This window comes from Delphinapterus leucas, chromosome 3 (genome assembly GCF_059928025.1).
Source record: "Delphinapterus leucas isolate spDelLeu-1000000601 "Yukka" chromosome 3, BTC_Dleu_Yukka2, whole genome shotgun sequence".
In the NCBI taxonomy this organism is placed as follows: Eukaryota; Metazoa; Chordata; class Mammalia; order Artiodactyla; family Monodontidae; genus Delphinapterus; species Delphinapterus leucas.
The window spans coordinates 114,060,877-114,074,605 of NC_143131.1; the positions used below are offsets into that span (position 1 = coordinate 114,060,877).

At 49.1% G+C, this 13,729-nt stretch overlaps 1 protein-coding gene across 13 annotated transcripts in view; it reads right to left on the minus strand.

Annotated features, from left to right (window-relative positions):
* Positions 1 to 13,729, minus strand: part of MACROH2A1 (macroH2A.1 histone) — an 80,219-nt gene that overhangs the window by 60,427 nt on the left and 6,063 nt on the right. For all 13 annotated transcript variants that reach the window (XM_022588850.2, XM_022588849.2, XM_022588846.2 and 10 more), the window contains exon 2: positions 9,486 to 9,690. In XM_022588850.2, coding sequence (XP_022444558.1) covers positions 9,486 to 9,657 — 172 coding nt within the window. In that variant the 5' untranslated portion in view covers positions 9,658 to 9,690. The remainder of the gene's footprint in view (positions 1 to 9,485; positions 9,691 to 13,729) is intronic.

The window sequence follows — 13,729 nt, forward strand, 5'->3', positions numbered from 1 at the left end:
AGGTAGGCTTTCTGAACAATGACTGAAAATCCAGCAAAAACAGACTCATAAAGACTTCAGATAAACTGGGTAATCATTTCATTTATGTTAAGGCATTGCATTGTACACTTTAAATATATACAATTATATTTGTCAGTTATTCCTTAATAAAGCTGGGGAAAAAATAATTATTCAGAAAAATATATGAGAACTGTGTATGATATATATTTAAAGAAAAATTTGAAAATGAAGAGAAAACAAGATATTATAAAGAATGACCAAGCAGATTCACAAAAGAACCAAACAACTTCCAGAGTAAAAAATATCAACTGAGATTAAAAGTTCAGTGACTGAATTAAATAGCAGATAAGACACAGCTGAAGAGAGAATTAGTAAACTGGGAGATAGTTCTACAAGATAGACCAGAAGTAATTATCCAGAAAGTAATCTAGAGAGACAGAAATGAAAAATACGAATGAGATGAACAGATATGGAACTTAGATAAAACACTAATGAATGTTTAATTTGTGTTCCATAAGGAGAAAGAGACTAGAATAGAGACACTGAAGAAACAACAGCTAAAAACTTTATGGATGAGATAAAGACATGTTCAAAATCAGAGCCTGAGAAAGCTTACGACCAGAAGACCTCACTAAATGAAATTCTAAAGGATGTATAAAGTGAGCCCAGATGGAAGGTCTGAATGAAAGAGGCATGCACAGTCTGGGTCACACATTTTTCCTTGCCTAAATCCAGAATCAGTTTTGTAGTGCTTCGTGCCTTCCCATTGGCCCAAGCGAAAACAGAACTTCTGGTGGGAACTCAGCTATGCATATGCTGACCCCAATGACAGAAATGAAAGCTGCATATAGCCCTTCAAAGGGAAATCATGAAGCAACAATGAGAATCCTTGACCACTGAGGTTTCCTAGGCAACGTGGCTTATCTTCAAGAAAGCAGAGGGGTTTACAACAAATGGTGCTGGAACAACTGGACATCCACATGCAAAAAACTGAATCTAGACAAAGACCTAACACCCTCTGCAAAAATTAACACAAAATGGATCAGAGACCTAAATGTAAAATACAAAACTATAAAACTCCTAGAAGACAACACAGGAGGAAATTTAGATGACTTCAAGGTTTGGTGATGACTTTTTAGATACAACATCAACGGCACAATACGTGAGAAAAAGAATTGAAACTTTTTTAAAATAAAAAAAATTCTGCTCTTTGAAATACAGTGTTGAGAGAATATGAAGTCACAGAGCAGGAGAAAATATTTGCAAAAGAAAGCAATGAGACCTTTCCTTTCTCTGATCCAAGTGATGTGGTCCAAGCCCCGGGGCTGGGAGTACAGGGGACATGGGGCCACTGTTTTGTGAAGGGGGCCCAGGCCACACTTAACACTCTCCTGGACAACCTCATGGCCTCTTTAGAAGAACTGAATGAAGGACCAGATAAAAGTTCAGTTTTTGAGCTCTGCAGCAGATTCAAGTGGCCCTGGGAGAAGCACGTCCTCAAGCCGTGCTGCTGCCTCCACACCTTGGATGGGGAAGTGAAGCACTGGGGAAACTCCACCCCTCAGTGGTTTCTATGTCTGGCCTCAGCCCCGAGGTCTGACTCACCTGGGTCTGCTAACAGGCTGGCCATCTGACAACAAGTCATCAGGGAAATGTCAAGGGAACACTGTGCTAAAAAGCTACTTTTTTCCAGCGCCCCTTGAACGTTCATCCACCACGGAATCATCTATTCCTCCTGGGAGACTGAGGAGGACTGACAATGTAGCTCTCCCTTAATGACTTCATGATTTGTTTCGTATGATCATGTACAGTGATCATCAATAGCAGATATTAATGAAAACAAATAGACTAAAATCTAACTCCCTTTCATGCATGTACACATACACACAAAAGGCATTCAGTGCCAGCGGCTATCTCTGGGCAGTGGGATTATGAGTGAGTTTTCCCTTCTTAAATTTTCAAATAAATTACTCACATAACTGGAAAAGGGAACATACATTTAAATATAGGCTGCCAGAACACTGGAGTTTCAACTTCTGTGTTTCCAATTTTTTTCTAGTCGCAGCAACCCTCTGGCTCATTAAAATCTAGTCCTCCCTTTCAGCTGCTGAAGGGCTTTGCAGAACAGTGAGTGCTGTGGGGTTCTGGGAGCCCCAGGGAAGCATGAAGTCACTGGCAAGAGTTAGCTGGGTCCTGGCCTAAAGTGTAAGTCTAAGGTAGGGTGGTCATGCAAACAAGCAAGAGACATAGGAATTCAGAGAGCCTCGGAGCATCACGGAGCCAGCCTGTCCTCTTCTCCCTGCCCTATTTTTAGCTGTGTGAGTACAGGACACAGTTGGCTGTTCCGGATAGAAAAGTGGTAAAGAGGCCAGGTAAGTGACAGAGACAACTGCAGGCTCTGCCTACCGTAATCTTCCAAGCTTATCGGATCCTTCCTTTCCCAGGCCAGAAATGCTAAGTGGATGGATGTTTGTTGAAATGAGTATCTGTGTAACAGGACACACTGCTGACAGAGGAGGCCTCTCCCTACTATACTTACAAGAGATGGGGGCAGGGATGGAGTGCAGACAATGACTAACACCAAAGGGATATGCAACATCTGACCTGAGTTATAGATTAGAAATCAAACAAGCTGAAATTTGGGATGAGGATGATCACTTTACTAGCCAAAACCAGACAGCAAGATGTATTTTTAACAACCATCCCTTTTCCCCGGGGTTTTACTACAGGATGCAGTCAGGCACAAGGGCTAGGACTCATCCAGTCTGTAAAGCAGCCGTAAGGGTGCCCTGGGTGAACCCTGTTCGTTCCCCAGGTCAGGAGCTGGCCATGTAAACTTCCCCATGGTTAGCGAAGTACCCGCAGACAGTTTCAGACTGGAGTGCCTGCTGTGAGCGATGCCAGGTGCCTGCTAGAAGAGTGTGGAGGTCCTGGTCACTGACGAGAAACAGGAGAGGGAAGACCGAGGTCTGAAACACAGGGCATGGTGAGGGACAGGGCATGGGGAAATGGAAAAGGAGTAGGGGGTTAAGAATATGCAAGTCTGGATATCTTCATCATTTTGTAGATTAGAGCCAAAAAAGACAGAAAAAATAATTCTAGCCACGGCCTTATCCTATAAGAGGTGGAAATATAATACTACAACAGTAGGTATTTAAACAGACCAGAGCTGGGGTATCCAAATCAGCAGAACTCTCATGGTGGTCCCCTGGGGGAGCGGGGGTGGGGGGGTGTCTACACTTATTACAAAGTGTCAACATTCAGTCTTGAGAGCTGGCAGCCAGGGCTTCCCACCCTCCTTACTGTGGAGAAATCCTCTGAGAACAGATTTGATTTTTGCAAACAGGCTTACATCCTAGCAGGCAGGTTGGCACAATAAGCTGTGTGATCAGGCTATGTAACAGGGTTTCTGGACCAGAAAAAGAAAAAGATGTCATCAGGCGTTGGGTGAGTGCCTCCAAAGGCACTTCCCTCCAGGGTAAGTCCCATGGGCAGGGACTTTTGTCTGGCATATTAGTGACTGGCACAGCCCTGGAGAGTGGTCAACGCATGAGTGGCTCAGCTTAGCAGAATAACTGCACAGCTTTCCCAAGTCATAGCCTCCCTGTGTGAATGCTGAAGCACCTTCTAATGTGTTGGTCCCTGTATGCAGGAGGCAGACCTAGGTCTCCTTATCTATTAGCCAAGCTCTGCGCCTCAATGTCATGAGCCAGACCAAAATGCATCCTTCATGGTGGCCTTCAGCTTTGTTTCTTCAGTTGGCACTCTTCATTTCTCATGGACCATTTCTCATGGGCCTAACCCATAAGTGTCCTCACACGGTATGGTGCAAGGTGTTTACAGGTGTTCCTTGAAAGGCTTTCTGATAAAAGTCTGGGAACCACTACATATCACAGTTCCCTCCCTTGGGGATTCATGGGACACCAGTATATTAAAGGCTCTGAAAAGTCCTGCAGTAAAGAGAGCGGTTTCTCGGTGGTACCCAAACTAAAACCAGTTCCTTTACTCAGGAACTCAACAAAGGTATTCACATATCCATCTCAGAAGAGGGAGTGTGAATCTAGCCATCTCCTAATTTCACCCATAGAGCCTTATGTTTTGGTGGACTACCTCTTAAATTTCACCAAACACCTCGGTTCTGCTGAACACAGTCCGAGCAACGCTGACCCAGAGTGCTTTGCATCCATCGAATCATAGCATGGTCGCTTTTTGCTCTTCCACACACTTCTCATTCCCCCTGCTACCCCCACTGTAGGACTCCAGTGCTTCTAACTTGTCCCTTAGACCTGCCCTATTCCCCTACTGGTCTGTGGGCTTGTGTGTCCCCAACATCAATGGAAGTTCCACTAGGGCAAAAGCCATGTCACGTGTTCCTTATTTCATGTCTCCTATACCTTCCAGCACAGAGCAGTGCTGTACTGAGCAGAGCGAAGAAACTCCAAAGAGGCTTTCTGAGCTGAGCTAATTCAAGTGCCCTTTAAATATCATTTAAGAAAAAAGTACCACAGTAATATGGGGACAAAGATGATGCCTCAAAGAAACTACCTCAGTTTCCCCCTGATAATACTTATTTTTATCCATCATTTATTGAGTGTTTGGTAGGAATGCTGGCTAAATTCATAAGATGCAACATCAATCTTCAAAGCAACCCCAAGAGGTGGGGCTACTATCATCACCTACGCTGGAAGGCCAAGGGCCAAAGAGTTGAGAATGGACTGCCCTGGGGCACTGAGAAGACCAGCAAGCAGCATCACATTCCTCAGGAGGAGCTCTGGGAAGAGTCAGAAGGGCTGCCAGGCACACAGAGGTGTGCAGAAGGAGCTGTCTGGTCGCCAGACTCAAGCTTGCTCCAGATGTTGCCTTTTCCTTTTAAGTTTGGCAAATGATTGGGCTCTGCACCCAAGAGGAGAAACAGATGCCAGCTTCAAGTTTCACAGCAAGACGCAAGGCCACATCCTCCTCCCACATCCACCCCAGCCTTGAACAAACCCTAAGGAGGAGTACTTACCCACGAAGTACTCCATGAGTGAGCATGGTCCCTCACCCCGAAGACATGCTCTCCACAGGAGATCATCTATCTGGGCTCTGATGGCCCCTGGCCTGCTGGGCTGCTGCCTGTCCAGATGCTCTAATGTTGATCTGGCCTCAGCTCTGGCCTAACACAGGCCCAGGGCTGGGCATGCTCAGCTCCTAGCTAACCAGAAAACCCTTCAAGGTTTTCATGAGTGTGCCAGGAGCTCAGGACAGAAGCGGCCTTCAATACCAGACAGAAGAGTTTGGTTAACAGGGCACCTTGGTGTTGAGGGTGATTCAGGCTTGAGGAGGGGTCAAATGGCAGCTTGAAATAAACCAGAGCAAGTAGGCCTGAAACAGCCAAGATGTTCTACAGGTGCCTGATGAAAGGACACCACGCATGAGTGGGCAGTGACAGCCCCCATCACCATCCCTAAAGGAAGTGGGCAACCCTCAGTTACCTCAGCAGCCAGAGCAGGATTACTGGGGACCCCTCCCTCCCTCTGCTTTTACGCTACCAGTTGGCATTGGGGCACCTACACTGTGCAGGCACAGAAAAGCACTTGACGTGCATCCTCTCATTTCCACCTCATAGTAACTCTATGACACAGTGACTGTAACCCCCATTTCACAGATAATAAAACTGCAGCTTGGGGATGTGAGTGACCTGCCTAAGACCACAGCGAAGAAATGGCAGCTCTGACACCAAGGTCCACACTCTTAACCACCTGGCTCTGCTGCCTCTACCCGATTCTACTGAACATCGTGGCACCCCAAGTGGTGCCCCTGGCTGGCCACCAAGGAGATGTCAGCTCCCTGCTCCAGAGCTACCTGTTCCTAGGTGGGCCCTGCAGCTAGCTCAGCAACTCCTGAGCATCCAGACCCCTCCTCATCTCTCCACCGGGGACTTCTCACAGAAGGAGGCCTGGCCCAGCCATTTCAAAAGAGCATTGTGTGGCACCCCATCACCATGCCTGCAATTGTGTAGGCCACCTGTAAGAGAAGAAAACAATCCCTCCATAGGGCCCTTCAGGTGACAACTGGACAAGCAGGGCAGCTCTGGTCAGCTGGTTAACAAGCATCCTCCAGGAAATGTTTTCTGAAACCTACTCCCAGCACATGCGGTCCTACATCATCACTGCCGTTTTCTTGCCTGCACCTGCCTCTGGACAAGGCTCTTTGGCTGGGGGGAGGTCTTGTTCTGGCTTATATCTCAGCACCAGACACACCGTAGCTCTCAATGAGGACCTGCGGAATGGGTGGTACTTCCTTCAGATGCCTTGTGTTGGAGCATGATGTCTGGGCCACATCCTTGACTCGGCCCTAAGCTGCATGAGCGCTGCTCTCCTGGCTTCTCCCAGCTCTGGGAAGAGGCTGGCACCCAGTAGGTGCACTGTGCGCAGGTGAGTGGGTGGCAGAGCCCCTTTCCCAGCCCTCGCAGGGCTGGTTGGCACCGTCTCCTTCTCCAGGTCTCAGCTGATGTCTCCTCCTCAACGAAGCCCTCCTGGGCCACATCATCACCTGGGTCCCTCTGTCCTGTTTACAGCCTCCACAGCACTCAGCACAGTCAGTAACCATCTGGGTTGGTTGGTTCTGTCTCCCAGACTAGACTGTGAGAGCTCCACAGAGCAGAGACCATTTCCTCCCCAGTCATTCCTGTGCACTCATACAGAGCCTAGCATGGTCAGGCACACAGCAGGTGCTCAGTAAGTATGTGGAATGGGTGGGAAAGGGTCTTCAGTGAAACAAGAGCAAAGAGCAAGAGCGAGCTGGTCCACCTTTACTTCTCTCTCAGGGACCAAAACCAAAGTTCTGAGCAGGCAGATGCCCAGGACTTCCCAATATCCACGTGCCCCCACATCTCAGCCCGAGGGGCTCAGGGCAGATCACCGCCTAAGAGCAGTGAGGGTGGGTGTGCAGCACTGTCCTGATGGGTGGAATGGAGCAATGCTTCACTGGATGTGGCCCCAGAACTCAGCTCCTGTCCCATCAGGCAACCAGACACAAGTGACCACCAACAGTGATTGAGTATAGTGCTCAGGACGTCCCTCAAGGCCCCATCACACAGACCAGGTACCCAGTCGGGGGCAGGCACTGGGCAGCAGTCACATAATGACTCAGCACTGTGTATAGGCAGAGGACATGGCTCAGATTCAGCTAATAGCTCTGCTGGAAGCACTTGGTAAAATTTAAAAATATATATTACTCTTTAATATACAGGGGTTAACATGGCTAACGCCAAAGTAAGGATTTGCCTTGAGCGACTTGGCCAGCTCTAGGGCTGGGCTGCCCTGTCCCACCCCCCTTTGGGACCACTACTGCACCTATGACAGCCAGAGACAGGCACAGTTGGTGGGGAGGGTGCAGGGTCTCAAGGTCCGTTCCCATGAGAACGGACCGGCTGACCGGGCCCTCATGAGCACTGCACTCAGTTTCAGAGCCAGCCAGGCACAGACAAGGAAGACGTACAGATTTTCTGTGCAGCACAGACAGTAGTTGCCTCAGACATGATGGGGCAGTGGTATCCCCCCACCAACGCCCTGCTAACTGAAAAGAGGAAGCTTGACAGAAGAAATGAAACTGCTATTGTATTTGACCTAATGAACGTGTCTATGAACACCCCCAGTGTCACTCCAGTGCCGGGGGCATCACAGCATTCGGGAACCAGGAAACACCCGCTGGCTGGGTTTGCACATCACGTCAGCTTTCCCATTATACTCAAACAAAGCCCCTCTCATAGCAGCCTGGAGTTGGTGAAGCAGGGACTGCTGTCTCCATTTGATTTGTAAGGAAATCGGGGTCCAGAGAGGTTAAGTGACTCTCTCTGGGTCACACAGCATGTAAACTGCCGGGTCAGACCTTAAAAATGTTCTCCGAGTCCTATCTAGTGACGTCTTCCCTGGTCTCCCTGGCTGACTGTCTGTGTTATACATGGTTCTCCTGGATGTGACACACAAATTCTGGGCCTCTGTTTCCTCATCCGCATAGTGAGAAGAATCAGGCCTACTTCATGCTACCAGCCATGCCACCTACGAGTCTCTGACAAGCAGAGGGTCCAAGTTCCAAATATGTGCAAAGGCCTCACAACTATAACCCCAATTACTTTTTACGCCTAGACTCTTTTAACAGAACACAAAAAAACTCTATAACCCTCATGACTGTGTTCTCTGTGGGGGAAACCCTGGTGTTGTCTTATTGAGAGGCCTGGGATAGCAGGAAGTGACCCAGCTCTTCTACTGCCTGACCACTTCCGTTTGGAAGAGGCGCCTTGTCTTGTTGAGTCTCTCCTTTCTGGCTCTAGGGAGACAGCTGCCCCTGCCTGCCACCTACCCTGATGGTGTATGGAAGCAAAAAGTGGTAAAAGCATTACAAAAGGAGAGCAGGATGTGCATCCCTTCTCAAGTACTTCCTGGTTATATGTGACCCTAGGCAAATTTTTTTATGCCCAGAGGTTGTTTTTCTCCTTACTAAAAATGGGGGGTGGTATCCCTGCCCAGCTGGCCTCCCACAGTTGCCATGGAGCCACCAATAAGACCAATAACATTATATCTGGGAAAAGGACCAAGGACGCCCCTGAAGAGATGGCCGATTCCAAGACTAGGGCAGGGGAAGGTCAGGGGGAGATGAGACTATCTCATTATGTTGGAAAGCAAGGAAATGTACAGAAACGGATGGAGAGGGGGCAGAAGGACACAGAAACCAGCTTGAAGGTCAAATTTGAGACAATGTGACCATCATAACGAGTAATGACATGATAGTGTGTAACACACTAAATTTCAAAAATCCGTGAACCAACACTGATAGAACAAAAAATAAAAAGAAGGGAAGGGCAGAAGGAAAGCTTTCCTTAACAGAAGAATGCCGACTAACAAATGTAGGAAAAATAACAGAAATAGAAAAATCACTATTTTATAACCGTCATAGTTATATAACCGTCATAGCACAGATCCAGGTAAGATCATCAAGGAATGCTAAAGCCAATGGGTGACAGATTGTGATCCAGGATGTGCAGAAATGCACAGATACCACCTTGATCGAATGACTAAAGCAAAGATCACTAATGACAGGACAAACCCACAGCAGGTGCCTTCTGACACGATGCCAGAGAAGGACTCAACATCCCTTACGGAATTCTCCTACCAAAACATTTAACCTAAATCCAAGCCTTAGGCCAACCCAGATTAAAGGACATTCTGCAAAACAACTGGACTGGGCTCTCCAGAAACGTCCAAGTGCGCGCGCACACACACACACACACACACACACACACACACACACATACACAGGGTGGAGGGAGATAAAGCAAGTGGGACAACATGTTAACAACTGTTGAATCTAGGTAAAAATGTTCACTGTACTGTTCTCGTAACTTTTCTGTAGGTTTGAAAAATTTCAAAATAAAAGAAATGAACAAGGTCCTCCTACCAATCCTTGGAAAACTGTGGTGTCTGCAGTGACTCGGGCACACTCACCTGTCAGGTACTCCAGGACGGCGGCCATGTACACAGGCGCGCCCACTCCGATCCTGTACTTGGGGTGGCCTTTCTTGATGTACCGCAGCATCCGGCCCACAGGGAAGATGACTCCTGCCTTGGCGGACCGGGAGGTCTTGGTGGACTTCTTCTTCCCACCCCGGCTGGACATGGCGGTGGCCCTGGAGATGGATCAGTAAACACACTGTGGAGGCAAGAGACACGTGGGTCAGGATTACTGGGGACAGGGCATCTCCCCTTTCCCCATGCCTCTGGCCCCTGGAAGAAATGGGTTGTGCCAGCAGATGCCACTGCCTGCAGCCGCTGAGCCCCACAAGCCCAGTTTCTGCATTCTGCCGGTGTGCTTCAGCCCTGGAAAAGAGAACGGCTTCGCTTTTCACGTTTTATACCATGACATCAATTTTATCGGCCACTTCCATATAAATGTTACTCTGACAATGACTGCTCTTAAGTGCCTCGCCTTTATGCCACATGATGTAAAAGAAAATGGGATTTCTTGGCTACAATCTATACGCTTGTTTAATAATTGTATTTTCATACACTTGAGACCAGGGCTGATAAATTTGCTGAAGCCTTCATAAAAGAAAAGAAAACTATGTCACCTGCCCCTAGAATGAAGATGTAAGGCATATACCTAGGTTCTCTGATGAAAGCAGTACCTCTACCTTAAGGTCCTTTATCTGTGAGAGGCAAGAACAGCTCACAGGAGCTCAGTGGGCAGTCAGGTTGGAGTTAAGAGGCCCTCTGAGCACTTGCAGACTGCTAGACAGGCCTGTCCTTAGAGAAGAGGGAGGAGAGTTCTTCCTTCCTTGGCCCCCACCGCCCCATCCAAAATGCCCCTCAGTCCGAAGGATCCCCCCCACTTCAACACCTACTGTGGAGTCCTCTCTTTTCCACCCCGACTGTGCCTGGATCCAGGTCACCACTATCCTAACCAAACAATCACAAACGATCTACCTGCCCTCCACTGGCTGGGCTATCTCCGTACACACAAATCTGAATACGCCATGGCCCAGGTCTTAAAGCTTTCCCTGCTGCCACAATTCCCAAGATAAAATCAGGACCCTTGGACTGTCACGAAACGCCCTAGAAATCTAGGCCTGGCACACCCATCTAGTTTTACCTGTGCTTCCTTAGGTCTAAACACAAACACAGGCAGTGTCCCCAAATGCCCTCCTCCACCGTGGCTGTGCCTGTTAGCCAGGACCTCCTGTACCCTTCATGCTTCTTTTCTGCCCTCTGTCAACCCCTCCCTGAGTGCTCCATCCTCTGGGCTCCTATGTGCTTCACACCACAGCACTGACGTGCACACGCCCCCGCCCCAACCCGCCGTCTCTCCCATCACACTGCAAGGTCTCAGAGGGCTGCCCCCAACTGTATACCTAGTGTAGCACCACACAGTAAGGTCACAAATGTTCACTAAGAGCATTCAAGTCATTCATGCATTCACTTCAGGAATTATGCTGGGGAATGGAGACAGCAGTGCACGAGACAGATGTGGTTCCTGTTCCCCCAGAGCTGGTGGGGAAGAGCAACAATAAATAACCCGACAATCATTTAAATGGTAGCTGTGAAAGGCCAGTGCAGGGTGCTGGGAGAGGGGCTATGCAGAGCCCTCAGCCTGTTCTGGGGCGTCAGACATGCCTTCCCTCGAAGTCACTGATGCTCAGACCACTGAATAAAATGGGCAGGTCTCTCATCTTCTCGGAAACTGAGGTCAGGCTCCACGGTGTGTGGGCCCCTCCAGCTGCCACAGTCCATGTCTCTATGACCATGGAAGCCACAAAGTTAGGAGTCCTTGTTACTCTGACACCCGGCCCTACATTCAAGATATGCATGGTCTATACCTAACATCAGTGTGACCCCCAAGATCATCTCAGATCACATGCCTAACAGAGAGATGGCCAAAACAGCAGAGAGCAGAATTCCTGGACACTCTGGGGCAGCTGTGCTGACTGGCTCACCAGAATTAAGGGGGCTCAAGGCCTCTGTGATGAGAACCCTGTATTTCACCCTGTCAAGGGGGGCACCAAGTCTTAACTGTTCACTGAGTGCTAAAGAGAGTCCCAGAAGGGTCTGGTTTTTCTGAAACAATTGGTTGGCTCCATTTCTTCTGTAATGAGCTCTATTTTAAAACATTCCCTGCAAACAGGTGCCCATGCTCACTCTGAGCAGGAAATGGTATGTGTACACGTGTGTGCATGTGTGTTTGCAGGGAAAAGCTGTAACTGGGCTCCTAGCAGTCTTCTGCTTTAATGCAAATGTGTTTCACAGACCACCCCATTCCTTTGGCCTAAGAGCTTTGACATCTGAATGCTTCCCCCTTCCAGAAGGAGAAGCCTGTTCTTATTGGAGCACAGACTCCAGCTCTGTCTACAGGCGGACCTGTCTGGGTATGTTTGGGGCTGCCTTTGTGGGAATGGGACAATGTCCTGTCCCAGAGAGGAGCCACTACCATTGAGGGACCTGATGGGTCCTAGACACGCTTATTCTTCAAAAGTAATGCTCCTGGGGTTTCCCTCTGACTTGAGTCAAGAGTCTTAGTCGACATGCTGGTGACTCCCGGGTCCCTAACCCGGTGCACACCTGGTTGCTGAGCCCCAGAGCTCCGTTCTAACTGCCTGCGGCAGGGCCCACTTGTTAAGTCCCACAGGCAGGTGAACTCCTCTGGGTTTCTCAGCCCCAACGATGGCAAAACCATGCATCAAGCTGCCAGGCGGGAGTCACCCTGTCCCTGTTTCTCTGCCCACCACCACAGCTCCCAGTCATTAGTGAAGTTCAACGGAGGCTGCCCTAACTTCTCAAGCCTCTTCCCTTCTCTTCGCCCTCCCTGCCTTGGTTCAGCTCCCACTATTTCTCACCTGTTCTCCCCAGCACCAGTCTCTCTCCATGGACACCAGAGGATCTCTGCCCACTTTGCTGGTTCCCCATCACCCTGAGCCAGCCACAAACAGCATCCTTCAACTACTTCTGCAGCACTGCTTCCTGCCACCCGTGCCCAGGCTGATGTCCCAGGCTGCCCCTGAATTCCTGACCTGTGAAGCTGTGTCCAGAATGTTTTTATACATGCTGCTTCCCCTGCCTGAAACACCCTTTGTCCTCTTGCCAACCTGCTGAACTGATGCTCACACAAACCCCTCTCCTCGGTCCTGACCATGGAATTGCTCACTGCTCTGTGTTCCCACAGAACATACCCCGGCACATATCTGTGTGCCTGCCTCCCCAACTCGACTCAACCTGGAGCTACTCCATGCCAGGTGCTGTAGTCAACTCAGCTGTAGCTCCCCAGGTCCCAGGAAAGATCTTAAACATCACTGCCACTCTGCTGATAGAAGAACATCTTCACGTCTTATTTGGAGTCAGGCTCCTCTCTGATAGAGCAGCCCGAGTTTTCATCCCCTCCCCAAGGGGCCTGTCCTGAAGGGATTCTGTTCCTCACCCCTCCTCATGTGCTTCCTGCACTTCTAACTATAAATCCCCAAGCTGCAGCCACAGCTCTGAAAGAATTCTGACTGAGCCATGCAGCCTCATGACATCCAGTAACCTGTGGTGGTTTTTAAAACATCATTTGGAAACTGATGTGCAATCTCCAGATCAACCAATCAACGAACATGCTGGGTCCGTCCTGCTCTTCAGAGGTCTATGGGATGTGGACAGCTATGGCCAGGCACCAACGTGGGGGGAGAGAGTGGCTGTGACAGAAGTGGCTGTTGAGCACTGTGGTTAATAACTCGAATTCCAAAGTCAGACTGACCTGATTCAAGTCACAGCCCCACCACTGAAAGCCTATGCGTCCTAGGTTAGCTGCTGTAACAAATAAGCGCCCCCAGCTTACTTCTCACTTGTGAAAAGTCCAAAGTGGCTTCCATGACTGGCTGGTGCTTCTCTGCAGGATAATTTGTGGATCCAGACACCTCCCACCCTTCAATGCACAATTCAGGGTTTACTACTGGAGGGAAAGGGCCATGGAGGACAACACATGGGGGCTTTCAGAGGCCAGGCCTGGAAGTGGGGCACATCACCCCTGACTGTGATCCACCCACTAGAATGTGGTCACGTGGCCACACCTAACTGCAAGAGAGATTGGGGAACGGCCTCCAGCTATGTGCTCCGAAGAAAAGAGGAAACAGCCAGTCTCTGTAACCTGACAAACCAACTTGAAAGCTGACCCTGAAACCAGGGTCTGAGTGACCAGTCAAAGCCTACTTTGACCCATGTCCTGT